Source organism: Saccostrea cucullata, unplaced genomic scaffold (assembly GCF_032062105.1).
Source record: "Saccostrea cucullata isolate Sc308-1 unplaced genomic scaffold, CSIRO_AGI_Scuc_v1 ctg232, whole genome shotgun sequence".
In the NCBI taxonomy this organism is placed as follows: domain Eukaryota; kingdom Metazoa; phylum Mollusca; class Bivalvia; order Ostreida; family Ostreidae; genus Saccostrea; species Saccostrea cuccullata.
Window position 1 is genome coordinate 315,326 of NW_026929738.1, and position 27,755 is coordinate 343,080.

Here is a 27,755-nt window from a genome sequence, read left to right on the forward strand (position 1 = left end):
AGGTCCTTTAACTATGAATTTACATGTGAAGTATGAAAGCCCTAGCACCAACTGTTCAAAAGTTATGACCAAGGTTAAAGTGAGTTTTTTTTCAAAGTGGATCAAACTTCAAGGTCAAAAGGTCTGGTGCCCCCCCCCCCCCCAAAAAAAAGGTCTTGTCACAATTTTAAGGGAAACACCTGTAAAATATGAAAGCCATAGCCCTAATCCACTCAAAAGTTAAGGTCGACGTTAAAGTTTTGTGGACTACACGGGTTATTCTCTTTCGAGAGGTGGACAGTCTTTTTCGCCTACAATGCTACATCAACCGCAAGACGGACAAGGCAAATATACCCCCTCCCCGAATCTTCTATTAATGGGGCATAAAATCCTTACGAAAGACTTTGTCCGTAACTACCAGGTAAGTGGTCCTCTTTTAGTCTGTTTTTAGTTTAAATTTATTGAGCAGCCGATCTAAACTAGAATTATTGAATCCGCCACTTCAGTTTATCAGCGGGACTGAAACCGACTTGGCTTTTACACACGTTTGTGACCTTATTTTGCATGAACCACGCGTAAAAGACCTAGTTTTCGTTCAAGTTCGGTCATTGGCGACAGGTAAGCAATTGATTTGTTTTATATAGTGTCAAATTAAGGAGTTTGCAGGTTCTCTCTTTTTATTGTAATTATCTGCATATTTGCAAGTGATACTAGGCTGCCGCTACGTGTTTATCAACTGAACAGCAGAAGGCCTTATTTATCAGTTTATAAAAGTTTGTTTTTATTTAGATGGCCTCGTCAAAGAAAGCGTTTGTCAGCAAGAGGGTCTTGGTGGATAATGAGATCAAACCCGCCTGTATTGAGGTTCAGAACGGACAGGTATGCCGGGTCCTTACTGAGGGATTCGAGGCCAAGGATTACAGTGAGGTATACAGTGTTCCTTTCTGTATCTGGATAACAAGAACATTTTACACAAAATAATAGAATGATCTCCTAGTCTGTTTCATAAAATATGGTGAAAAAAATTTATTTACCATTTTTTTTAATGTCAGACTTTTTATGAAATACCAAACACGGAATGCATGCAGGTGTAATTAATTTGTTAAATTAAGTTTTATCTTTAAAAACCACTACCAATTTTACTCAATTTTATTTAAGGTGGAGGATGTTGGGAATTTGCTGATAATGCCGGGGATTGTGGATGCCCATGTCCATGTAAATGAGCCCGGGAGAACAAGCTGGGAGGGTTACACCACCGCCACAAGAGCTGCGGCAGCAGGGGGGATTACCACCATAGTGGACATGCCACTGTAAGTTCTGGATTACTGTAAAGCACTTTTCATTTGCTTGATCTTTATTTTCATGTAATTATTGCAAGACAGTGTGCTGACGAAAATTTCATTCTAGCTTATATTTCGAAATATTAAATAGAGCAATACTGAATAACCAATGATTCACCAATTTCAGGAATTTATTATAAGGCCACATAAAATTAATCTTTAGATTCTCATCCTAATTTGCTAAAGAATGTGGGCGGGTTTTATTTTTTATTTTTTATAATTGTTAAATTGTATAAGTATCAACAAAACATGGACTCTTCGTACACATTTTTTTTTTCATTATGTTAATGCACATATGAATAGATTTTCATTTCATATTCTTTTAAATATTTAAAAAAAAAATGCTTGCTTTTTTAAAAAAAAATAAAAATACATAGTTAATAATTAACAAATTATCAAGTACACATAATACGGCACACCCAGTGGGGATACCAATAAATTGTGTATCCATGACTTCTCATTGGCCTTTCCCCAAATACCTTTTACCCGGTAGTTTTTACCAACAAATCCCTCTGTTTTGGGTAAAATTTATAGATTTCGACCTTGCTTAAAAATTTGATTGTTCTTGAAACTTGACATATTCGACATTAAAATAGATCATATTTGCAAAATCCAATGAAATATTCTAATGAAAAACCTAGGTCTGAACAGTTTTAAGATTTAACATTTCCTTAGCACTTAACATTCTCAAAAGTCTGCCAACGATGTTTTTTTTTCTTCAAAGTTGACCAGGTGTCATTTTCCTCATGTATATTTTAGTTAGTTAAAATCTCATTCAAAAAATGCCAGTGGTGGTTACGGTATCTTGACGTGTTTATGCTATTTATTCTTCTCTGTCTTCTCTACACTGACAAATTATCTCTTCCTTCAATATTTAAACTGATTTTATTGCCGATTTTTCTCCATTCTTCACATGGCTCTTTTGCTATAAATGACTTTTAATACAGACGGGAGATAACTCTTAAACTTTGACCTAAATTCTTGCTGAATAAAAATACGTGAAGATTCTTTAATTAACACCCAAAAATGAAAATAAAAAACACCGGGGCGGGACATTTTGAGAGGGGCGGGCGGGGATGAGAATCTAAAGATTAATTTTATCTGGCCTAATGTCTCACTTATAAAGAGTCGATGACCATCTTCCCAAAATAAGGTGTCGCAAAATTTTGTGATCTACATGCATGCAGTTATGGAAGTGCATCTTGTTGATAAAAATAATTTTTTTTGTCAAACTGTAAATGTATGTGTAGATAATATGGCATTTTAACTGTGTAATCTTCAGAAATTCCATTCCATCAACAACCACATTGGATGCCTTTAGAATAAAAATGGATGCAGCCCAGAACCAGTGCTTCGTGGATGTAGCCTTCTGGGGAGGGATAGTTCCAGGAAATTCTGTAAGTGAGGATATCTAAATAATAAATGCTTTCTTTGCTTGCAGCTGCTACAGAAAAAAATATGCATTAATTATCGATGTAATTTTATTTTTCTGCAATACAGCCACAACTCTTAATTCCTAGGCTAACAAACAAAAAAAAAAAAATTAACAAAAAAACATTTAATCATTTTATATTTATGTCTGCAAGTAATAATGGTAATTATATAAAAACGTTTTTAACTTTTACATTAGGTATTTAATCTTTGGTTTTCATCTTGAAAATAATTTAGAGGGAGAAAATTTGATAAATTTAAATATTCAACATTATACATTTATTGACTGAGTTCTCGGGCAATATGCGTTTTGTCGGACCCTCAAACCAAACTGTCTGCCTGAGTCCGTTAGGCCAATAAATGTTTTATTATACCTTTCATTATATATTTTTTTTGACATACATGTATTTCGTGATGTAGTAACCTCAGGTCCGTCTCTTTTGAACACCAACAAATGAAAATGAGATTAAGCTCCACCCATTCTGTGACGTAAGCGGTCCAACATCTCACTGACTGGTCCAACATCCCACTCAGCGGTCCAACATCGATTTTTTTTATGCCCACTCAGCAAAATATTAGAAATGTTACGACTTTTTTCGTATAGATTTGTATAGGAACAAATTTTTAAAGGTATAACAAAAGTTTGTATTTTTTTTAATTGCTCCTTTAAAATTTATTGGATTGTGAAGAATGTAAAAAAATAAGAAATTTCATGAAAAGTGTTTTATTTTTCACAATTCATATTCATGATTTTACCAGTAGGAGCTAGTATCCTATAATGACTAACTCTAAAATTAATAGGAACCGAGGTTTGCAAAGTCACAGAATTTCTCCAAACTTGCTATGACAAAAGTATTTGATTCTTTCAAATCAGATCAGACAAAAAATTAGTTGTAATGTGTCATACATGTACATGTACCTGTATTTACCTTGGCAACACCCACCAAATTCTGGAAAAAAGTATTTTCAACTATAATCAGATACCCTTTATCAAATGTAGAATACATAGCATTTTTTTTATTTTGAATGACAGAAAGAACTGAAGCCCATGTTAAATGCGGGCGTGGTGGGCTTTAAATGTTTCCTGATACACAGTGGAGTGGATGATTTTCCACATGTGGAGCGAGCTGACCTAGAAACTGCACTCCAGACACTTCAAGGCACTGATGCCACAGTGCTGGTAAGGTGGAATAAAATCCATCCATTTATAGAATTGAAAAATATATATTTAATTAATAAAAATGAAAATAAAAATTAAAAAAGCTTTTTCATATTAGACTGAAAATTTATATGCAATTTCAACTTAAGAAATACATAAATTATGATGTTTATAAGTTTTAATTGCATAATTGTGTACTAATTGTACATGTACGAAATTGGTGTCATGCGTTAATGTACCATTTTCTTTTCCAGTTCCATGCAGAAATGGATTGTGCATGCAGTGGACCAAAAGGTAAACCAGTGTTAAACAATTTGAATAAAATTGATACGTTCCAGTGTCTTTACAATATCTTTTCGTAATCTCTTGTCTTATGAATGATGTTCATATAGCTGTTAAGAGTTTTAGTTGAGTAAAAAAGAAAAGTTTCCTTAGTAGATAGGTAACTATTTCAAGATATTTTGAAAGTTTGTTTTCATAAGGGCAGGGATATGCCTCTATCATAATCATATATAAGAAAAAGAAATCACTCTTTGAGAGTGAGGAAATCTTTAGTGACAGTGGACAAAAAATGCTTTTTTTGTGCTAGTATCTGTGGTTTTTTTTCTTCTTACTCTTAAAGTGTCATTTTAATGGTTCATTTAAGTTATCTTTTTCTTTTTACTAAGAATGTATATTTTTACTAACTTTATCTTTGTGTTTATGTTAATTTAAAAGTTGGTTAAAGAGCTTACCACAGCCCATGTTACTTCTGTTGTACTGTGTGTGCCGACTACAAATAAAATTTACTTGACTTGACTTAATGCTTTAATATGCAATTGAAAACTTGGGATTTTTGGGATATTAGTGTTGATCTTATTTTTTTATAGGAAATCCTGAGGAATATAAAACATTCCTGGAATCCCGACCAGCCATAATGGAAGAGAAAGCCATAGATCTTGTGTGTGAAATGTGCCTTAAATACAAGTATGACAGCAATGACTTTAGACTCGGATATTAATGAAAATTATAATTGAATTAATTTAAGCATAACAACATAATTTGGCAAAGTTATCTGGATTGATGTGAAAATGGAATCAAAGAATGGAGAGAGAAAAAGAAAATAATGTGATTATGTGGTTATACTCATGGAACATACTGTATAAGTAGAATTTTTAGTGAGGATTTAATTTTGGCTTTATTAGCGAGGGTGCTGACATTGCTAAAATTGAATATTTCTAAACATTAATTGCGTATTATGTGGAATAGCTTCTTTAGTTAGCATTTTAAAATCGCAAGAAATATCGCTGATTATAAAGTACTATCCTGGTCTTGTACAGTGTACCTGTTTTAGAATAGAGATCGATCAACTTTTCTTTGAAACAACCAGATTACATTTATACATGTACGAGGGTTGTCCCGTTAAATCGTGGACAAATTGTCTAGTTTGAAAAATAATCATCACTGCGTTCTGAAAGTTTCACTACTTTTTAGTACATATATTATAAATATACATAGCAAATTTCAAATAGATATGTGCATAAATAAACAAATTGTGATATTTTATGTTTATGATAACGTCGATCACGCTTCATGTTTGCTAAAATAAAGTTGGATATGCCCCACTTAAATTTAGAAATTTTATTGATTTACATACGTGAGTGTTTATTACCAGTTAAGGAACCAATGTGGCACACTCATGTGATCTTCTGAATATTTATGAGCAAGTTAGGGACAGTATTCTCACCATCAGTCAAGTAAATGATTCGACAGTCGCCTTTTACTATTACAATGGCATTTCCGCATGTTTTGTACTATCTGGGGACTCAATCAAGAAGACTTCGCTAAGAAAACGTCCATTTTATTTGTATACTAAAAATCTGGTGATATTTTTCATATTTTCGTTCTTCCGTATTCATTTCAAGTCTTTTAAAGTGTTATTAAAACATCCTAATCTAACTGAACTGCTCTCCGGTGCGCCGTAACGTCATGAAACGTCGCCATTTTTCGTGTATTTTGTATACAACTTTTCCATTTCGAATGCTCGGGAAACAGCCAAAATTTAACCAAATGCCTTGAAATTTTCAAAAAGACGATAGAATTGATTAAGGAATCGAATTAGGATAATTTTCATCCTAATCTTATGCATTGAAAACTTTTATTACGAATGAATACTTGTATATTCTCTAATACAACCTTGTTATTTTTACCGTGCGCCGTAGGACCGTACCCTGTGCACCTTCAAGCAGACTAAAATCTTTATTTTTGTATATATAATTATATTATCAAAAACATTATGATACACTTAAATATGATGAATAAACATTTACTGAAAATTTCAGCTTAGTGCGCCCATTAATTTTCGAGAAAAACGCTTTGTCCACGATTTTACGGGACAACCCTCGTATATCCCAAAGTCAATGTACTATTTCACCCAATATTCTTCTCTGTCTAATTATATCTTTATCTCTTGATACACTTTGAAATTATACAGAGTGAAGATTCAGTCTAATTTCACTTTACTTTTATCTAAGGTAATGTTTTCAATCTCTCACAGAGTGAAATGTCATATAGTCCACCTGTCGGCTGCCTCGGCTCTGCCCACTATTATAGCGGCGAAGCAGAAGGGGGCCCCTCTAACCGTGGAGACCTGTCACCATTACTTGTCACTGAATGCAGAGACAGTTCCCAATGGCAACACTTTGTACAAGTGTTGTCCACCAATCAGGGAGAAGAAAAACCAGGTACACATTATGTTAAGGTCAAGATCTAGTAAATGAAAGGTGCCTACAGATTTATCAAACTTGAGAAATAAATTCCTTTATTGATTCCTTACAACTTTAGCTTGGTTAGTGTGCAAATTTAGGTAAACAAGGAGAAAAACTTTTTTAAATGTCATTTTCAATGAAAAAATTAAGAAAAGGTCATGAAAAAGGCAAAGAAAATGTACCAGATTGCCTACACTCTCTCAGAAAACGGTAATTAGTATGTTCATGGCCTCTTCTTTAAATCAATATCAAATTTTAGATATATGATTTCAAATTGAAGGCCATTAACCTCTGTCACTAATAGTTTTGGATCAAAAAATGTTAGTTATTTTATGACCTTAACCCCATTTTGCAAAATGTACACTGACAAGTTACAGCGTTTAGCATGCAAATTTAGGAGGAGATGAACTTTTTTAATGTATTTGGTCACGAAATTAAAGGTAAAAAAGGGAACCTGTACACAAACACTGTAGTTATATCGGATATCATTTTAGATATATGGAGGCCATTAACCTCTGTCACTAATAGTTTTGGATCATGTTATTTTTATGCCCCCATTCAAAGAAGGGATGGCATATTGTTATGCCCGGCCACTTTGAAGAAGGAATATTGCTTTGCTGCTGGCTGTCAGTCAGTCGGTCTGTCCACCATCAGTGTCTGTTTATTTAGAGGTTGCACTTATTAAAATGAAATTTAGTACTAGTATACAGATTTATCATAAGAATATCTAGGTCAAGTTGTGTTTTGGGTACCATTGCACCATTTTGGACAGTTATGTCCCTTGGACTTAGAAAATTACAATTATTTGGACTTTCCATTCATTTTCTTGGCAGAGGTTGCACATATTGAAATGAAATTTGGTATACTGATTTATCATAAGAATATCTTGGTCAAGTTTTGTTTTGGGTATGATTGATCCATTTTGGATAGAGTTATTTCCCTTGGACTTAGAAAATTCTTTGTATTTGGAGGAGGGGGCATAAGTGTTTTATAAAAGTACATGTATTTTGTTTTTACAAACATATGGAGGGAATACATGACGTATTACAGTTTATACACTTTTAACAAAACTTCTTCATACAAAATCACAAAAAAATCAAAATCTTCATTGATTAAATGTTGATAATTGCATTATTTATTTAACAGGATCTCCTGTGGGATGGTCTTAAGAAGGGCTACATAGACATGGTGGTGTCTGATCACTCGCCCTGCACTCCCGACCTTAAACTCCTGGAAAAGGGTGACTTCATGGAGGCCTGGGGAGGGGTTGCTTCTGTACAGTTTGGTGGGTACTGGTCAATTTCTGCTTCCTGACTTACATGATTGTAAAAGAATTTCTATAAACATTGAAAAACAATTTGGCATAGTGTAGATTTATTGTTTAGATTGTCTTCAAGTGCATGAATATATTAATAAAATCAATATTTTTTTTTTTAAAGGTTTGTCTCTCTTCTGGACAAATTGTCGTAACTACGGAATGACATTGTTTGACATGGTGAAATTGATGTGTGAGAATACAGCCAAAGTGGCCAGTCTAAGTAACAGAAAGGGGGCCATCAAGCCAGGATTTGATGCCGACTTTGTTATCTGGGACCCTGACTCGCCATTCAAGGTTAGAAATTTCCTATAATAATTAAAGCAAGAAAGATTGAAATGAACAATGTAATATATGCATTTTAAACACATTTATGTTATAAAAGCATTATATTTTCACTGATTAAAGCAATATATGGCGTAACTGATCAAAAAATATATTTTTAAAAATACAAAATTAAGTAAAGAAATATAGTTGATACATTTAAATCAAAGCTTTTCATACAATTCTGAACACCGAGAACACCTCGTTTCATCTAATAATACGATTTTATCTTCTCTGTAATGTGTTATTTAAATCTTTTGTATTTTCTTCCGAGTAAAGAATCCAAATTAAATTGTGATATCTTTATAACGCAATTGATTTAGATTTTGTAATTTACGGAAAAGTTCTATCTTTATATAAAGTAATGATACAAATAATAAGTTCTCATAATTTTAGTCCAATAATTTTCATTGTACATACGCCATATATGGCTTTAAAATTAACTGTAAACTCGGGTGTTATGTAAAGAACACCGAAAGCTTGCAATGTTGACTTTTTCAAATCTATGAAATTGAACTGACAGAAAATGTTTCAGAGATAAAACATCAGTTGTCTTGTGTGGGTTTTTTTTTAATGGTTGGATAACAAATAATTTCTTTATCATTTTTTTTTAAATTAGTTTTTACTGGAATTTTCAGATAACAGAAGACAAAATTTACTACAAAAACAAGGTTTCTCCATATATGGGTAGAACACTGCAGGGACGTGTGTACCAAACTGTTGTCCGTGGCAACACAGTGTTTGAAGACAAGGCCGGCTTGACTAGTTCCCCTCAAGGAGGATTTCTCTTGAAGGACCAGCAAGATGAAAAATCAAAGCTGTGAAGTGCATATCATTTGTTTCTTTTTAAGCTTTAATATATGACCTGTGATAATCTGTATACTGTAGATGTACAGGCATTGTAGGCTATAAGTTTTCTTTTACATTCCTAAAAACACACATTCTAGAAATATATTCTTTTTCTGTTTTTATACTGTTTTCATGCTGTGGTGGGGCACTTTATCAGAATATGTGTATGATATACAGAAACCTGTTCATTTTTTCAGTATTGCTCAAGGTGTGCATTCAGCTAATATTGTTAAGATCATTGTTTTTTACTCTGTTATACAATTACACATCTTGTACATGCATGTGCTACAGGTGCCTTGTTGAATTTTTATATAACAGCATTATACAAATATTGTTGGGACTTTTCCAATTATTAAATACAATAAAATCCAAGAGAAGATTAACAACTTGTGACTTTTTAATGGCAAAAACAGGTATTGTTTGTGAAACAATGATTCCCCTGTATGGAAGCTTATGGTTATATAAGGTTAAAGTTTCTTAAATACAAGTCCAACTCAAAAATAAAGAAAAAAAAATGTCCCAAAGAAAGATCTGTTACAAGAAAAAAAAACATCTGTAAATTATGAGAGCCTGGGCTATCACTGTTCTCTAGGAATGGTTAAGGTAATTTTTTTTCATAAGTAAGTCAAGGTCAAACTTAATGCTGCCCAAGGGAAGACATTGTCACAAAAAAGACTCATGTGAAATTTGAAAGCCCTAGCATGAATCATTAAAAACAAGATGAGTTTTTGAAACACTGATGCCCCCGTATGGCAACATAGCGAAGGTTAAGCTTTCTCTAATGCTGATCAAATATGTTGGTACCTTAAGTAAGGCCTTTTCAGAAGAAATACATATCTGAAATAAAAAACCCTAGCACCACCTGTTCAAGAGTTATGACCAAGGTTAACTTTTTTAAAGAAAGGACAAACTCTGGGTCAAGGTCAAAGGGTCAAGGTTGTTGGTTTCTAATGAAAGGCCTTGTCTTAAAGATTACATATGATAAGTATGAAAGCACTGGCCCTTACTGATCAAAAGTTATGGCCAAGGTTAATATTTGTAAAAAGAAGGTCAAACTTCAAGGTCAAGGTCATGTTGATATACAATGAAAAGGTAAATTTACAAGGATTACATATTTAAAGTATGAAAGCCCTAGCCCTTACCGTTCAAAGTTATGACCAAGGTTAAAGTTTTTTAATAAGTACGGAAATCTCCAAGGTCAAGGTCAGAATTATTGATTTCAAATGAAAGGTCATGCCAAAGATTGATTGATTGATTGTATATTGTTTAACGTCCCTCTTGAGAATTTTTCACTCATATGGAGACGTCACCGATGCCGGTGAAGGGCGTCAAAAATTATTCAGGGCCATTTTCTTTATCGTGCCAATGCCTACCGTGACACGGGACCTACGTTTTTAAAGTCATATCCGAAAGACCCGTGACTTTCACTTCTAGTGCCGAGCGCATGGCGAAGGAACAGTCACTACCTTTGTTTACATCTTAGGTATGACGCGGCGCCGCGATCGAGAATCGAACCCGGGCCTCCCGATCACGAAGCGAATGCTCTACCACTAGGCTACCGTGACCGGTCATGCCAAAGAGAAGTGATATTTGAAAAATGAAAATCTTAGTATCTACTGTTTAAAAACTAGGGCCAAAGTAAGAATTTGCAATTTTTATGTAAAAGTGGGTCTAACTCCAAGGTCAAGGTCAAAAGGTCAAGGTTTTTGGTATCAAATGAGAGGTCTTGTCACAAGGGTTAAATATGTGAAGTATGAAAGCCCTAGTACTTATCCTTCAAAAATTATGGTCAATGTTGTATTTTTAAAGTAGGTCAAACTCCAAGATCAAGGTCAAAGGGTCAAGGTTCTTGGTATCCAATGAAGCGTCTTCTCACAAGGATTACATATGTGAAGTATGAAAGCCCTAGCACTTTCTGTTTTTAAGTAATAGCCAAGGTTAAAGGTTTTTTTTATAAGTACAGAAATCTCTAAGGTCAAGGTTGTTAGTATCCAATGAAAGGTCTTCTAACAAAGAAAACACTTGTCAAGTATAATGCCCTGGTATATACTGTTAAAAAAATATGGCCAAAGTAAAAGTTCAAAATTTTTGTGTAAAAGTGGGTCAAACTCCAAGGTCAAGGTCAAAAGGTCAAATTTGGTGGTACCTAAAGAAAGGTCTTGTCACAAGAAATACACATGTGAAATATAAATGCCATAGCTCTACTAGATCTAAAGTTATGGTTAAAGTTTTTGCGGACAAACAGAGAGACAGCTAGACAGACAGACAGACAGACGGACAGACACGATGAAAACTATATACCCCCGAAACTTCGTTTACGGGGGCATAAAAATATGGCCATTGTTAATGTTTTTCAAAAGTTGGCCAAACTGCAAGGTCAAAAGTAAAAAAAAAATTGGGCCCTAGAAAATTTCTTATCAAAAAAAAAAAAATAAACATGTGAAGTGTCAAAGTCATAGCACCAACCACTCGAAAGTTTCGGCCAAGGTTAGAGTTTATTAAAATTTTTACAAAAATGGGTCAAACTGCAAGGTCAAAGTCCTGAGCAGTGACGTAGCATTGTTTTTTTATAGTGGGGGCCAGCCAAAGAAGAAATTTTTACTTACCTGAAAAAAAGTCAAAAGAAAGGGGAGGGGGATTTCTCATACTCAAAAATCCTCTTTTGTGGGGGATGGGGGTTAGGTTTCGACCTTATTCCCCTTATCTTACCTAACATTACCCTTATTTTACTTAACTGTAACAAAAAGTAGGGAATGGGGAAACTGGCCTTTTAATGAACATTTCTCGAAGTAAAAAATCATGTTTGAAAAAAGTGTGTGTGTGTGTGTGTGTGTGTAGGGGGGGGCTGCTATATGCCTGCTTAAGCCGAGTATATGGTACCCAAGGAAAGGTCTCTTTACAAGGTACATGTGTATACACCTGTGAAATATGAAAGTCATGGCTTTTACTTAGCCAAAATTATAGACAAGCTTAAAGTTTTTGCAGACAACCAAACAGACAAACTGACAGTACATGTAGGTTTATATCTTACAGTTGATTCAACAGTCAATAGCACTGGAAGGTATGTTCTTTGTACAACAAATATCTAAAATGAGGCAGACTTTGAACAAATAAGTCGATGATAAAAGGGTGTCTACAATCTCTCAAAGCTTCAACATTTCTGATTTTCTCATCAAAACAATGATCTTATATGTCATGCCAAAGTAATTTAGAAGTCAATCAAATTAAGAGAAAACTCGGATTCCCAATGTTCTTGAAGAGGCAGTTGTTTTGAAGAACATATAATTCATTTCCATTAAGGTATACCTTTACTCAGATGACTAAATATTCCACTGATAAGAACGAAAAACCACCTATTGCACATTGTACACCTATGATTCTTGTGTTAAATTTCAGTTTCAAATAACTAGGTCAATGACCTCGTTTTCATGCTAGTGGCCCCTGAGTATTTCTCGGGAAATACCTCAATTTTTCACACTATGACCAATTTTTTCTTCACTCACAAAATATTACAAACAACAAAACTTTTAAAACAATGAAATATTATAGCAATGGAACAGTGTTGCTTTCTCTAAAGAAACAATTAGAGTTTTGGCGATAAACTTGATAATTATTACAGTCCGAATTTCCTCTGTCATATTTATATTTTTTTCCCTATTTTTAATCAAATATTACAAAAATCTGACTGATAGGAACTCTAAATTATTTATAGTCTCAGGTTACTTTTCTTACCCTAATTCTCATGGTATTAATATTATATGGGGTCAATGATCAAATTATTGAGATATGTTGTTTGGAGTGGTTTTTGTACATATTTTTGAATTTCTTTATTTCTTAGCATTCTATTATTTGAAATAATTTATGAGCTTAAACACATATAATATATGCAAAATGATGTCTTAAAACACATGTAACCTTTACTTTCTGATTAATATGGCAAAAAAATAAAAATTTTGACAAAAATGAAAAATTAAAGATTTAGTCCGAATTTCCTCTGCATAGCAATACATTGGGTTTTGTTCCTGTATATTTTCTTCAAGTACTAACCTATAAAGTTTTTTTTAATTGATATTGAGATAAAACTTAGTTATTTTATCCATTTAAAACAATTTTTGATTTCACATGTTATACTTTGTAAAATTTCCTTTCTGATTTCTGAAACCTGAGTAAACGTCATCCTTAAGATCAGTGACAGATTATTTATTTTCTTCTTCACTGACAAGCATGAAAAATGGAAAACATAAAAGTCTAAAACTCTAATTTGGGAGGGGCAGCAGGGACAAATTATTTATTTCCCATCCAGTCTAGGGTAGACCATTTATTTTCAAAATTTCTAGGACAGATTATTTATTTCCAAAAGCAGCCAGCCCACCCCCTCAGAATATAAATTGATGGTCGTTCCCTTAAAAACAGGCATTTGTGGTTACAATGACACTGGACGTTCAACTCCCATGAGTACTTTCAGTACTTTGATTTAATTCATCGTCACAAGCAACATCTTTCGTACGGTACCAGCCCTATTTCCTCTATAAACAGAAATAAAATAGCGACAAACATGGGCAAACTATGCATGCAGAATCGGATAAAAGTTTATTTCTTAATTGATTATTTTTTTCAGGAAAAATATTTCTGGAAAAAAAAGTGACAGTGGAAAATTATTTTTAAAAATTAGGATTTTAGTCATTTAAAAAAAAATTAAAATAAGAATGGATTTCTAATCGAACATTTTAAACCATTTACTTGAATAATTTAAAAAAATGTAATCTCCCATGTTTCTAGCTTCTTTCTGGTATTTAGTATATTCCATTTGCTGCGAGGCTGTCGCATATCGACGCGGACTTCGAGCGAGCACCTGCACCTGCTAATCAACATCGATATTTCAAATATTTTGTTAAATATTCTAATTTAAAAATGTCTCTAGCCTTCGTACAACCACCTCAGAAGAAAGGACCACCGCCAAATCAAGCATCTATTCAAAAGGTTGGTAAGATTGTATATCTGTCGACGACAGTGTTGTACAGATTTTCATTATCTGGGTCATCATCGCAAGTGAAAAGATTTTTAATTTTATTAAATCTTAAAAAAATACTTTTTATATTTATAGAGAAGTGGATGTAAAGTGCCCATGTCTCGATTTTTTAATGAAACTTCTCAACATCCTGCTCTGTTGACATGCAAATGCATGCACAGCTTAACATACATGTACTGCTTTTTTAAGGCGTTATCATTATTTAAATACTTTTTCACTCAGTTTGCAAAATACTTGTAAAATGGGATTGGCAGAAAAAAGAACCATTATCATGGTTGACAGGGTTTGAAGAGTTAATTTTCTTTTTTGGGGGGAAGGGGGTATTATCAGTCACATAGGGAAGTTCAGTGATGGTGCCATGGGGAAATTAAAAGAGCTAGGGATAAAGAAAAACCAGAGACATAAATAAAAGAGATTCGCAACTCCGCCATTAGCATGTTTGTTTACCGAAATATGTGACGGTCCTGTAACTATATCCTAAGAATAGATTTTTTTTTGTCTTGTATTTCAGTCCAAAGTAAAATTAATATTTAATAATTATTCCATACAAGGACTTACGATTTGTAAAGTTTTAATGATTTTTTGAAAAGCAATCTAGGCAAATAAAAGAGGTGAATGATCAACAGTCGGCAAAATCGCGGCAATATGGCCAACCAAGAGTCATTTTCAGATTTCACCTTAATTACTGTATCTCATAAACAATCTTATGAAATGATAAAATTGTAAAAAAATTCTGAATGTAAATTAAAAAATTTTACTATGTAATCCCTGATAATTTTTAAGTTTTATGTGATTTAAGTTGCATGAGATTTGAAAAATTTGAAAAATTAAACAATAGGGAATGAGAGATCATGCGAGACTATGAACAGTTGCGGATCTCTGTTATTTATGTCTCTGGAAAAAAAAAATAGAAAAAAATAAAGTATTTTAGGAGAAAGGCAGGCAGGATTTCCTGACCATAATAAAAATTCAAATAGTGCCTTCTTGATAGTACCTTTAAAAAAACTGACCATGCTTCCCAAATTTAACTTGGTACTAAGTTATATCTTGGGAAAGAACCTTTTATTAACCCCTTTACTAACCCTGCCTTATTTTGTGGTACATGTATTCCTAAGTTATGTTATAATTTTAAGAGAGGTAATTACTATGAATCAATGTCTTAGAAAGAAACTGAATGCTAGTATGGCGACTGAATATGCAATAACAAATAAACCGATGCTCCATGAAGAGCAAGGATGTTAAATGATTTGAGACTGCCTTGGCATTTAATATAAGATACCTAATGGAGGAAACCAAGACACTATCACAAGGCCTACATTGATATCTAATGCACTTTCTTCCTGTTTTTCCACTGAAATGGGAAAAGAAAAATAAATAAAATTTCACCCCAAAAAATCCAATAAACATTCTTGGTACTGTTTTATTTTGTAGATGCTTGATGAAAACAATCAATTGATACAGACAATTGTAGACTATCAGACAAAGGGGAAAGCATCAGAATGCATGCAGTAAGTAACATCAGTCTTCAACTGTCAGTCTAAAAACCTCTTACTTGGATTAAAAAATCAATATAGATATGATACAAGAAACTTGATATATCATGGTTAGTTTTAAAACAATTAGGAAGAGATGAAAGCTCTAGAGTATTGCATTAATGCAGAAGCCGATAGATGCCAGGTAGAATATTTTATCTAGCTATAGCCACCACATAAATATGTATGGCCATCAGAAACTCATCTAGTGGCCGCCAAATAATTTTCTGGCAGCTGATTTATTAATCTGGCCGCCGCCAAATAAAATATTCCTCCCCTACGGAAGCCTTTAGGGTAGAAGAATAGAAGGTAGAAAAATATTTTATCTGGAGATGGCCACTACAAAAATAAATTGCGGCTGCTAGAAAATTTTTGGGGGGCTGCTAGTTATTTATGTGGTGGCCGCCAGATAAAATATTTTTTTCTACCTTGTACCTACATGCTTCTGTAGGGGAAGAGTGATGTGTGATAAATTTGTTTATTATGAAATGACATTTTTGGCAATCTCAGTGAATTTCCCTGATTTTGTGATTACAGGTACCAGCAGATGCTGCACCGGAATCTGGTTTACCTGGCAACCTTAGCGGACTCCAACCAGAACCTCACCAATCAACTCTTGCCTGTAAGGATTTCAGCAACTTTTTTACACCTTATAAATTCTAGTGTTTTATCAAATTTATTTTTAAAACTGTATATTACATGTAGCTCTATCTTTATAGACTTCTCATGTAAGGAGAGGGTGAATTAAGTTTAAGGAATGTGTGTCCAAACCCATTGTATATATATTTTACAATAAAATATTCTTATTTATCAAAAAAAGATTAATTAATTGAGGTAATGAAATAAGTTTAAACTTTGAATTTAATCTCAAACATTTTTTTACTTGAGTTTAGGCTCTTGGACAGTCAGGTGGTCAAGGCAGCATGACTTCTCAGCAGCCAAACCCACAGATAAATCAGATGAGGCCCCCGGGAAATATCCCCAATCAGATGCCACAAGGTACGCCCCGTGTAAACATTAATGAGGCCCCCAGGAAATGTCCCCAATCAGATGCCACAAATTACGCCCCATATTCACATTTAAGAGGCCTACGGGAATTAGATGCCACAAGTTACACCCCATATAAACATTTAATGAGGCCCCCGGGAAATGTTCCCAATTAGATGCCACAAGTAAACAAACCTCATGTAAACATTTAATTATTACTTAAGTTAGTCTTTTCTTTGTCTGCTCCTTATAAAAAAAACTTGCTCAATATAGTTTACTATGAATGTTCAGAGATGATTTCATTAGGGCCCCACTTTACAGACATCCTTAAATGATCATTATGTTTGTAACCTTCTCTCTGATTTCATTAGGACCCCACTTTACAGACATCCTTAAATGATCATTATGTTTGTAACCTTCTCTCTGATTTCATTAGGACCCCACTTTACATGCATCCTTTAATGATCATTATGTTTGTAACCTTCTAGTCTCGCTTTCTTCAGACTCTCGCTCTTGAGACTTTGCCCGAGCGAGAGTCTGGTCTGATCTGATTCCTATTTAATTTTTGTAATTTCAAATCGAGGCTTACCGAGAAATCGGTATGGATTTTCATTGGCTGATACATTCTCTTCGATGCTAAGATCTGTATTCTTTAAAAAGTCAGAGGCTGCGCCTTTACTTTTATCTGGTTTTATAATAAAATAACTCTGTCTGCTTTACAAGGAACAAAAAACGCACAAATCTTTGTTTAAAAAGTAAATTCTCACATGTATTTTCATGGGAGTCGCCATCTTGTTAGCCGGTTTAGCGACCTCTACTGGTTACAAAAATTAAATAGCAAATTCCCAAGACTCTCGCTCGGGCAAAGTCTGGAGAGCATCTAGGGATGGAAAACGAGACTAGTAACCTTCTCTCTGATTTCATTAGGGCCCCACGTTACAGACATCCTTTAATGATCATTATGTTTGTAACCTTCTCTCTGATTTCATTAGGGCCCCACTTTACAGACATCCTTAAATGATCATTATGTTTGTAACCTTCTCTCTGATTTCATTAGGGCCCCACTTTACAGACATCCTTTAATGATCATTATGTTTGTAACCAGGGATGGGGTCGATTACTTTCAAAAGTAATTGATTAAATTACAATTACTTTGGATTTTAAAAGTAATCGATTACAAGCTGATTACAGGCATTTTTTAAAGTAATCAATTACATATGATTACTTTTCCTTCATGTAATCATGATTACATATGATTACTTTAGATTACATTAAGTTTTTTTTTTCTTTTTTTATTATTCAAGGACAACGGCATGTTTTTATTCGTCTTTCTTCAAATATCATTAATATTTTTAAGGTAGAATTCAGAAAAAGTTTGGTTGTATATGTCTTTATATAGATGCATATGAGATTGATCTTATATCACCTGATTTCTATCTTTAATACAAGTAAATATCTTGTTACTGTTGAGAGAAATAGAAAAAAAAAATTATTATAGTTTTTTTATAAATCAAAGTGGACATAATTATAGGTAGGGATAAAGAGATTCTATAGTCAACTGTTACACAAGTAATTGACCTTCTCGACGAGTGATAGAATTTTCAATTAAACTGCCAATTATTAGATGTTTTTACAAGAATTAACACATTGACTGGACAAACATGGATAGTTCAATAATTACTATTACCCAAGCTGACCCAGCTTTAGTATATTTGTGTCTTATGACTAATTAATTCACATTATCTTTTCATGTACAGTCAAACTTGTCTTAGCGGCCACCCGAAACCAACGGCCACTCGCAGTCAGCGGCCACTTTCAGTTCCCCCCGACGATTTTTACTATATCTTTTAACTGGAATAAACGGCCACCTGTGTAACGCGGCTAGCGGCCACTCAAATCTTCACCCACAACCTTATTCACACTGTATTAAGCGGCCGCGATTCTATATCTTTGAAACACATTCGCTTGGGTAATTATACGCTCGTTGGTCATCTTTAACCTATTATAGCAATTAAACAAATAAGATACGCTTAACTTTGTTAGAATTTATGAAAAAAATGTTCTCCTTTTGGACTATTTATTCAATTTGTTTACAACTGACGATTGAAAAATGAAGAGATTTAAATAACAATAAATTAATTTTCCCACAGCTTAAGAAATTTTGTACTTTACTATATCCATTCATTATTACCTAGATTGTTCACTGTAATACTATGTGACCTAATACATTAGGCTATAAATGCTTTCACACCTTCTAGATTTTGAATCCATGTAGAAGCCCTAATTGCTGTTCTTGTGAAAACAATGTGCTTTATATGGCATGATTATCTCGTGCATTTCACTTTCAGGGGACGATTATAAGGATTAGTTATGCTCTACTGCATCTGACACCTGTGTTGATTTCCAATTGCGTAATTCACCTCTCTGGTCAACTGATTAAAATTATTTGTGTGTCTGTGTATTAAAAAAAATTCTTACAGCTTTATAAATTAAAAAAAGAATGTACCAGACTTTTAAAATAAATTCAGTTAGTAAACGTGTAAACTGCCAATTAATTAAGTGTATGGGGGGGGGGGGGGGTATACCGCTGATCATTACTTGGACATATGAGTTATTTTTTTTAAGAATATACTGATATTTTCTTACTGAAATATTTTTTTAGATTTTTAAACTACTAAACTGTTTTAGTGTGTTGTTTGTGTTGAAAAATTTTTTTCTTTTGTTGGGGGGGGGGGGGGGGAGGGGGGGGGGGTAGGAGACGAAATAATTTTTAAAAGAGATTATAGTGAGGCACATATATTTCTTCAAATGATAATTAAAATAGTTTAATATTTCAACATATCAACAGAATCTTTTTGGGTTTCTTAACATTTTTTAAATGTATATGAAATAATATATATACAAATAAAAGCTTTTGTTAAATTGACCCGTTTTACTCTCTGGTTATTTTTAATTTAACTGTAGTGCTAAATGTTGTTCATTTTTTACCGATTGGCTGTTTTAAGGGCAAACTGGAATAAGAGGCCACCTGTCTTAAGTGGCCAGTTTCCAAACTTCCCAAAGGTGGCCTCTTAAAACAGGTTTGACTGTACACTGTTAATCAAATAAAGTGAATTTTAGAATATGTCTCAATAAAGGAACATTTGCTATTAAAAAAAAACAAGTTTTTTCAAAGATTTACAGGGAAAACAAATTGTTGCATTACACACATGTTCATTAAATTTGAAACAAAATAAATCAAACTTTAAAATGATCCTGTAGTAATTTTCTGTCAGTATATGCATATATCTTGTCAAAATTAGGGAATTGCTAAGCTGCTAAAGTATTTTGAAATGAATACCGAATATAGCAAGGAACTAATAGAATTTACTCATTGCCAGGACAATGGACCTGATTATAAGCATTTCTGGAGACATTAGAAGAAGATAATTAAATATAGCTTATAATTCTATAACTTTTTTCAATAAACAATTTTATACACTGAAAAATATTAACTGAAAATCATCAAAAATCACGATTTTATGAAGTTTGTTTTCAAAATTGTAATCATAAAGTAATCAAAAAGTAATCATGATTACAGGACTTTTTTCACAGTAATCGATTAAATTACGATTACTTGTAATCAGAAAAATGGGTGATTACTGATTACTCATGATTACTTGGCAAACTGTAATCGATTACAGCTGATTACGATTACTGATTACGATTACCCCATCCCTGTTTGTAACCTTCTCTCTGATGAGAAACAGTTTTTCTCCAGCAATGATAAAATATTTATGTGTACGTTATAAATTTCAAATTGCAGTGTAAAATGTAAATATTAATAATGACAAGTTTTATCACATATATTTATATCAAATTTGCTTTAAATTCTACCTACCAGTAAGTGGGATCCTTTGAGGTGGTCACCATTTTACATTGCTCTCTAATTTTAACTGAAAATTATGATTTTCCAATTTAATATTTTTGATTTTATCATTTAAAAATATATGATATTGATGGAATGTTACATATGTGACTTGTCCCAGGTGTATTTTATATACATTTACATGTACAGTGGACCTTCAGATATCTGGACGCCAGATATCCGGATGCTTCAGTATCCGGACAATTTTTCATCAGAACAGATTTTTTTAACATTATTTTGTCTTGTTAAAGTGGTAATTCAGATATCTGGCCTCTTCACATATCCAGACAAATTGACTAGGAACCAAAGCATCTCTTGATAAATGAGGCTTCACTGTACATGAACATAATACATGCAGTTTTCCTTGTTTGAAAAATAATTGGTATTTATTTAGAGTTATTTGGAACAGCACTACTTGTATTTCATAAACCCAGTTGAAAAGATTCATTCTAAGAAATATATTTGTGTATACGAAGGTGGAGCACAAGGATCTGTCAATCAGTACATGGGCGGGGCCGGTATGTCTCCTCCCAACAGTATGTACTCCCAACAAGGCCCCGTGGGAGCCCCAGCCCAATCCAGTTCTGGGGGCTTCCCACAGGGGCCCATGCAGTCACAGATGAACCAGCCAAATATGGTGCCCCCCGGGAATTTCAGTGAGTGAAATGTAAACTGAGCCGGGATCTATGCTAGAGTGGTGTTGCTCTGCTTGTCTGTGTGTTGGTACATACTGAGTGGTTCTCTAACTATACATACTTTATATTTACTGACTGAATTCTACTACTAGTTCACAAGTATTTACAGTTTATTTATCGTCACTGATGCCTACTTGTAAAACAAGGAATTGGAAAAAATAATGTAAAAAAAATGAAGGGGACGAAAGAGAGTGATTAAATTTTGATTAATATTTGTTTGGTACATGTATTTGAAAATGAGATTATTTTATAATATTTGAAGGTTTAGAAAAAAGAATGACAATTCCTTGTTTTTGTGCTAGAAGGGCTCATTATTGTAACAGTAGTTATCTGCAGTAAAACATTTATTTTTTTAGGACAAGATGGGATGCTATCTTATATTATGTATATACACTGCTAATCTAAATACTTATTAACACTTGCATTGTTGATGTTAGCAATTAGTTGAATTTTTTCTCATGGTACGGTTTCTCCTTGTTTATTTCACTGTGTACAAGATCCACAGAGAACCTTTATTTTGCAGGTAATCTCGGTTCCATGTACTGTAATATTCCCTGCGTATCATTAAGATTCACCCTTGATACAAGGTTCAGACTGTCTGTTTGTGCTTGTAACATAGGGGTACAGGTGTATTCATTCACCAACAAAAAAAGAAACAAAATTATATAAATTAAATATTGGTAATTGTTTACCCTGGATCATTTGGTTTTGTTTGAAGAAAAATTATAGGAATTGAATTTCATTACACTTATGTTTACCCTAGAGAATTTGGTTTTGTTTGTCACAAGGTCAAAATCTCATCAATCTCTGAAAATGCTCTTTATGTACTGTATAATACGTAAAATTTTAAATGTTGGAAAACCTTGGTGTAACATGTAGAGGTAGTGCATAATGAAGGACAAAAACAGGCAGAAAATAAAATTTTTAAATAAATTTATTTTAAAGACATTAGATCGAACTCCCACAGAACGAATCCTTAAGTATACATAGCAGTCATACGGCCAATAATTGAAAACCTCATTATATAGTAATTGTAGGGAATGTATCTATTTGACATTTCTTGCAATAAGAAACATTTCTTACAAACTACCGGTAATGGCCCTTGATTTATGTTTTTTAGGTCTCTTAAGTTATGACCTATGGCTGTTTAATCTGTAGTAATTGTAGTAAGCTGACGGACATCAAATTCAATTTGATGTCATCTTGATATTTAGACTCAGTGTGGCTTACTTCTCTGACATTTATGGCACATTTTTTTCATGAGTTTTGTCAGGTTATCAGAGTGATTGTAGAATAATAGCAGAATAGTGTAGAGAAAGATAAAACTGGTTCAAATAATTCTTATAAATAAGCATATTTTTACACTTTTCCTGTATTTTGCACTGATTAAACTATATGTATACAGTTGGTAGACCTGTTTTTTGTTGTAATATAGCCAGAATCTTACAAATATTTTGCGTTAACCTCCACAAACATCTTATGATACAGACTAGTCTCGATGCACAAAACACTGGTTACAATTACATGCAGTACAGTAAGACTTTGAGTAACAAATCTAATGAGAGTAACAAATCTAATGGGAGCTAAAATGATAATGCTATTTTACCATGATTGCACTAGATAATCATTTATCTGTCTTTTTTTTACTGCCTTAGATTTAAAACAGATCTTTTCAACAGCTCCATCCATTTCTTCATCCTTTCTGAACAGTCTAGTAGTAGAACAGAAATTTAATGGTCAATTTTGTATTTTATTAAGCTAATTAGATCTTTTTATTTGTTTTGCTCAGTTAATTTATATATTAACAGATTGAAAACTTTCTGACTTACTTCTAAAGAAAGTGAAGTACTAAATGTAATTGCAACAGCACACTTTGATTTGTTCGTTATAATACTTATTGGTCAATTTTTATTGGAATTAACTGGTTATTTTTCTTTCCACTTTTAGTTAATTTTTCACACATTTAATGTCAACATTTTCTTTTTTTTACTTGATGATGTTTTAATCTCCACTAACTCCTCTATGAAGATTTCAATTCTTAGCTTTTTAGAAACTTGATTGTAATTTGAGTATTTGATTTTATTTACAGTGTTCATGATAAGTTTGGAAATTTTACAGATAACATTAAATGGTTACAAGACACCCTCTTTCAACTGGAAGTCTTCCTTTACTAAAATAAATGTTTTTTGATAATATTTTTTGTAGGTCAAGGGCAACAAAATTATAATATGCAACATGGCAACTATGGAAATCAACAAGTTGGTCAACCAATGATGTCTCAACAACAGTCTGGTATGACCCAGCAACAGCCAATGGGATCTCAGAATCAGCAGCCAATGATGTCACAAGGAACACAGCCAATGATGTCACAGAATCAGCAGATGATGTCTCAAAATCAGCAACCCATGATGTCACAGAGCCAGCAACAGCCAATGGGATCTCAGAATCAGCAGTCAATGATGTCACAGAATCAGCAGCCAATGATTTCACAGAACCAGCAGCCAATGATGTCTCAGAACCAGCAGCCAATAGGTGCACAGAATCAACAGCAGCAAATGATTCCACAGAATCAACAACAGCCTGGAATGCCACAAAATCAGCAGCCGCCTATGGGCTCACAGGCTCAGCAGCCAATGATACCCTCTCAAGGGATGATGTCTGGTGGAAACAGAATGGCAAATCAAGGGGGGCAGATGATGAATCAGCAGATGCCAATGCAGGGAGGGTATAATCGTCAGCGTCCACAACAAGGTAAATATAAAAACACTGTTAGGCTTATTGGCATCTATTTGTCCTTCATAATTTATGTTTAAGCAAAATTCATGCAAAATCTTATGCGTGAAAAGAAGAAAACACTTGCTGTGGCCTTCAACTCGACATTTAAATATATCGACGACATATTGTCAATTAATAATGGTAATTTCCATTCCTACATCAATACAATATATCCTGGTGAGCTTGAGATAAAAGATACCACAGAGTCCGACACTTCTGTTTCATACTTGGATATTTTACTTGAAAAAGACACTGGTAATCTAACAACCAAGCTATATGATAAACGTATGACTTTAACTTTTCTATTGTCAACTTCCCTTACTTATGCAGCAATATATCTTCATCACCTGCATACGGAGTATATATATCTTAGTTGATTTGATTCGCAAATCCATGCTCTACTTATGAACAATTTCTAAAACGAGGTAAATTATTGACAAGCAAGTTGATGAAACAAGAATATCAGCAGTCTCGTTTAAAGTCATCATTTCGTAAGTTCTATGATCGATACAATGACCTTGTCAGGAAATACAAGTATCATTAAGTCAAATGCTGACTAACGTTTTTCATACCAATTGTTAGTCCATTATTTATACACTGAATTGACGACGGATTTTTTCCATTATTTCCTAATCATGACAAGGAGCACACGGCAGGTGTGACCGGTCGGCAGGGGATGCTCACTCCTCCATGGCACCTGATCCCACCTCTTATGTTTTGGGGGTCCGTGTTTGGTCTGCTCTTGTTTTGTAATGTTTTATGGACTTTGAGACTGAATACTGTTCGTTATCTCCATATCCTTCCTTTAGCTTGTTTTCTAAATTTCAAGAAATTATGTAAGGTATTTTTTTTTTATTACAAATTATTTGATGATACTGTTCAACAAAATGACAATAGTCTTACCTTTATTTGTATAATATGCTCAATTTTTTTACAGGGCAATATCAACAAAATTACCAAGGGCAACAGCCATATAACAACCAGTCTCAGTATCCACAAGGCCAAGGACAACAAAATTTCCCACAAGGTCATGGTTACAATCAAAACATGCAACCAAATCAGTATGGTCCTTATCAGGGACAAAATACTCCTCAGAGGTACAGTCCATACAGAGGCCCAGGGGGTCAAATGAGTCAAGGTCAAATGCCTAATCAAATGTCAGGTCAAGGACAAATGCCAAACCAGACCCAAATGGGAGGACCAGGTCCTATGCCTTCTCAGCAAACTACAATGGGAAATCAAAGTCAAATGCCAAATCAAGGTGGTCAGAGTTCAATGCCAGGTCAAGCTGGAATGCCAAATCCAGGTCAGGGCCAAATGCCAGCTCAAGGAGGGCCTGGGCCATCTCCAATGGGTAATCCGGGTCAGCAGGGGGGACCAATGCCAAATCCAGGAAACCAAATGCAGGGTCAAGGACAGATGAATAACTATGGATACCAACAAAATCAATTTTAATCTAACTTAAGCATTATCATGTGGAGATACAGAAATTTGTTGTATAGGCATGAATACTGTACATGTATACAGGGAAATTTTTGCCTCCATTTTATTTTTGGCCTACCCTCATTTGGACGAATTTAAATTGGGGCGAATTCAAAGAATACAGTACATGTAATATCTTAAACAAATCAATGACTGGGTAAATTTAAAATGGGGCAAAATTCTTTGCAAGAATGAAAGGGTGAAAATAAGATGGGGTGAAAATAACCCTGTATACAGTATATTTCTTTTGGTGTATTTTTTTTCACTTTTATAGGTATTATATCATGAAAAATTAAACATGTTGGACAAAATTTAAACTTGTGTATTTTTGCTCAGTAGTTATAATCAGAGATCTCATTTTGGGTATTGTTATAGAGAGTCTGCAATTCAAAAATATTCTTGGTTACCTCAGACATTTTTGCTGTATGTATTTGTAGATACATCTGCAGACTACATTTTTTGTAAGCTTAAACCAGCATGCACTTATATTTATGTTACATGTATATTATACATTTTGTTTTTCATTTACAGAACTGTGGTGCTATGTAAAAATTAATTTTTTTTTAAAATCATTTTCTCACACATACTTGGTACACAAGATGGACTTTTCTTTATTTCAGTTTAAAGAACTCAAAAACTGTTCAGTTTTATTAATTAACTTCAAGAATATGACATAAGACTGACAGTTTTATTGATTGAGTTATTGATTATATCTGGTTTAAAGTCCCATTTGAGAATTTTCACTCATAGAGATGTCACCACATACTAGTGAAGAGCTTCAAATTTAGGCCATTAATCGACACTTTTGATCTAGCTAGCAATGAGGGCTTTTTATCTTATCGCCTACCGTGATGCTGGGCCAAAATTTCTAAGGTCTCGTTTAAATGACCTGCAGCTTTCACTTCAAAGTGCCGAGTGCATGGCGAAGGAACAGTTACTACCTGTGTCAACTTAGGTCAGCTGCAGCCCTGATACGGACACACGACCTTGCGATCATGGAATGACAGATTTACTTAAATAAGAAATGGCTGACTTTTATTGTGTCAGAGGGGTGTCTTTGACAATACAGTATATTTTAATGTAATAGTGATTTATCTCAAGTTTAGTAAACATAGGAATCTTTAGATTTTATGTGAATTTCATTATTTTGTTCTTTTAATAAGTGTAATCCAAGTTTGGTTGAGGTGCTCAATAAAACTGTAGCTATGCCACAGCGAATCTCATAGTAACTTGTACTGATATAAATCCTTGCATCACATTGATGTGTTGTTATAAATAATTCAAAAAATGATTCTTACAGAATCTTTCAAGAAGGCTTTGTATGTGTATAAGATGGAAAATTGTGGGGTGATTGTTATACTTTGTTATTTTCTTTGTTCTGGAAAGTAAAATTTTTTATCTGAAGCTTACTATTTTAGTGCTGAAAACAAAACAAAAAAAAATGATGTACACATGTAGTATTGTATAAATGGCTTTTAGATTCAATAGATAAATCTGTAGTGTTGTGTTCATAGAAACTGCAAGTGTTTCCTAATATGTCTTATGATACAAAATACTTAGAAATAATATCAAATGTTATTTTTACTGTTAGGTCAGAAAAACAAAAAAACAAAAATCTTTCATTCAAAACAATCCACATTCATGTACTTTAAAATATAAATACCTTTGGAATTTCTGGGGGGTGTATTTTATGCTCTGTATTGTTTGTAAACATTGTTTTAGATGATCACTCACTGTATGTTATTATTGTCACCTTTTTCCTTTACTTCTGTGAAGTCAATTTTTTGTGGTCCCAAGACGTGAATGTCAGTTAATGTTTTTTTTTTAACTTTGTTAAGGACAAGAATTTTAAGACATTGGTCTCTGCACCTGAATTGGATTTGACATTGGACAAGGAAGGCAATTGACAGGATTAATTAAAGCCTTAAGTAGGGCTGGGCAATAATATCGATATTTCAATATATTATATAACTTTGTGAAATCCGGTAATCTGATTGGTCAATACGAAGTAATTATTTTTTAAAAACGACCGCTGAAAGCGAATAATGACTCGCACGAGCTGCCTCGTTTTCACTCTTGCTTTAGACAAACATGGAAGTTCGCAAGTTTGCAAGTTGTAGGTGAGGAAAATTTAAAAAGATATAGTGAATAGCTCTGAGGCTGAGAATACAAAACAATTACAAGGATATCTGTGAACATTTTTC

General features: G+C 33.5%; 2 protein-coding genes across 4 annotated transcripts; both read left to right on the forward strand.

The window, feature by feature from the left end:
- Window positions 1–474: 474 nt before the first annotated feature.
- Window positions 475–9,530, forward strand: LOC134282085 (allantoinase, mitochondrial-like). 2 transcript variants are annotated; one of them, XM_062764533.1, is made up of 11 exons: window positions 475–583; window positions 769–906; window positions 1,138–1,289; window positions 2,602–2,716; window positions 3,784–3,930; window positions 4,164–4,203; window positions 4,779–4,875; window positions 6,446–6,632; window positions 7,803–7,941; window positions 8,096–8,268; window positions 8,934–9,530. In XM_062764533.1, the coding sequence occupies exons 2-11, from the start codon at window positions 769–771 to the stop codon at window positions 9,117–9,119; spliced, it is 1,374 nt and encodes a 457-aa protein (XP_062620517.1). In that variant the 5' UTR covers window positions 475–583; the 3' UTR covers window positions 9,120–9,530. The 2 variants fall into 2 exon arrangements, with proteins under 2 accessions (XP_062620517.1, XP_062620515.1); XM_062764531.1 differs by having other exon boundaries at window positions 483–597.
- A 4,429-nt stretch (window positions 9,531–13,959) lies between these two features.
- On the forward strand, window positions 13,960–27,474 carry LOC134282086 (protein SSXT-like). Of its 2 annotated transcripts, XM_062764534.1 has the most exons (7): window positions 13,960–14,124; window positions 15,605–15,681; window positions 16,243–16,327; window positions 16,599–16,704; window positions 21,076–21,255; window positions 23,500–24,045; window positions 25,007–27,474. In XM_062764534.1, the coding sequence occupies exons 1-7, from the start codon at window positions 14,056–14,058 to the stop codon at window positions 25,522–25,524; spliced, it is 1,581 nt and encodes a 526-aa protein (XP_062620518.1). In that variant the 5' UTR covers window positions 13,960–14,055; the 3' UTR covers window positions 25,525–27,474. The 2 variants fall into 2 exon arrangements, with proteins under 2 accessions (XP_062620518.1, XP_062620519.1); XM_062764535.1 differs by lacking the exon at window positions 21,076–21,255.
- Window positions 27,475–27,755: the final 281 nt, after the last annotated feature.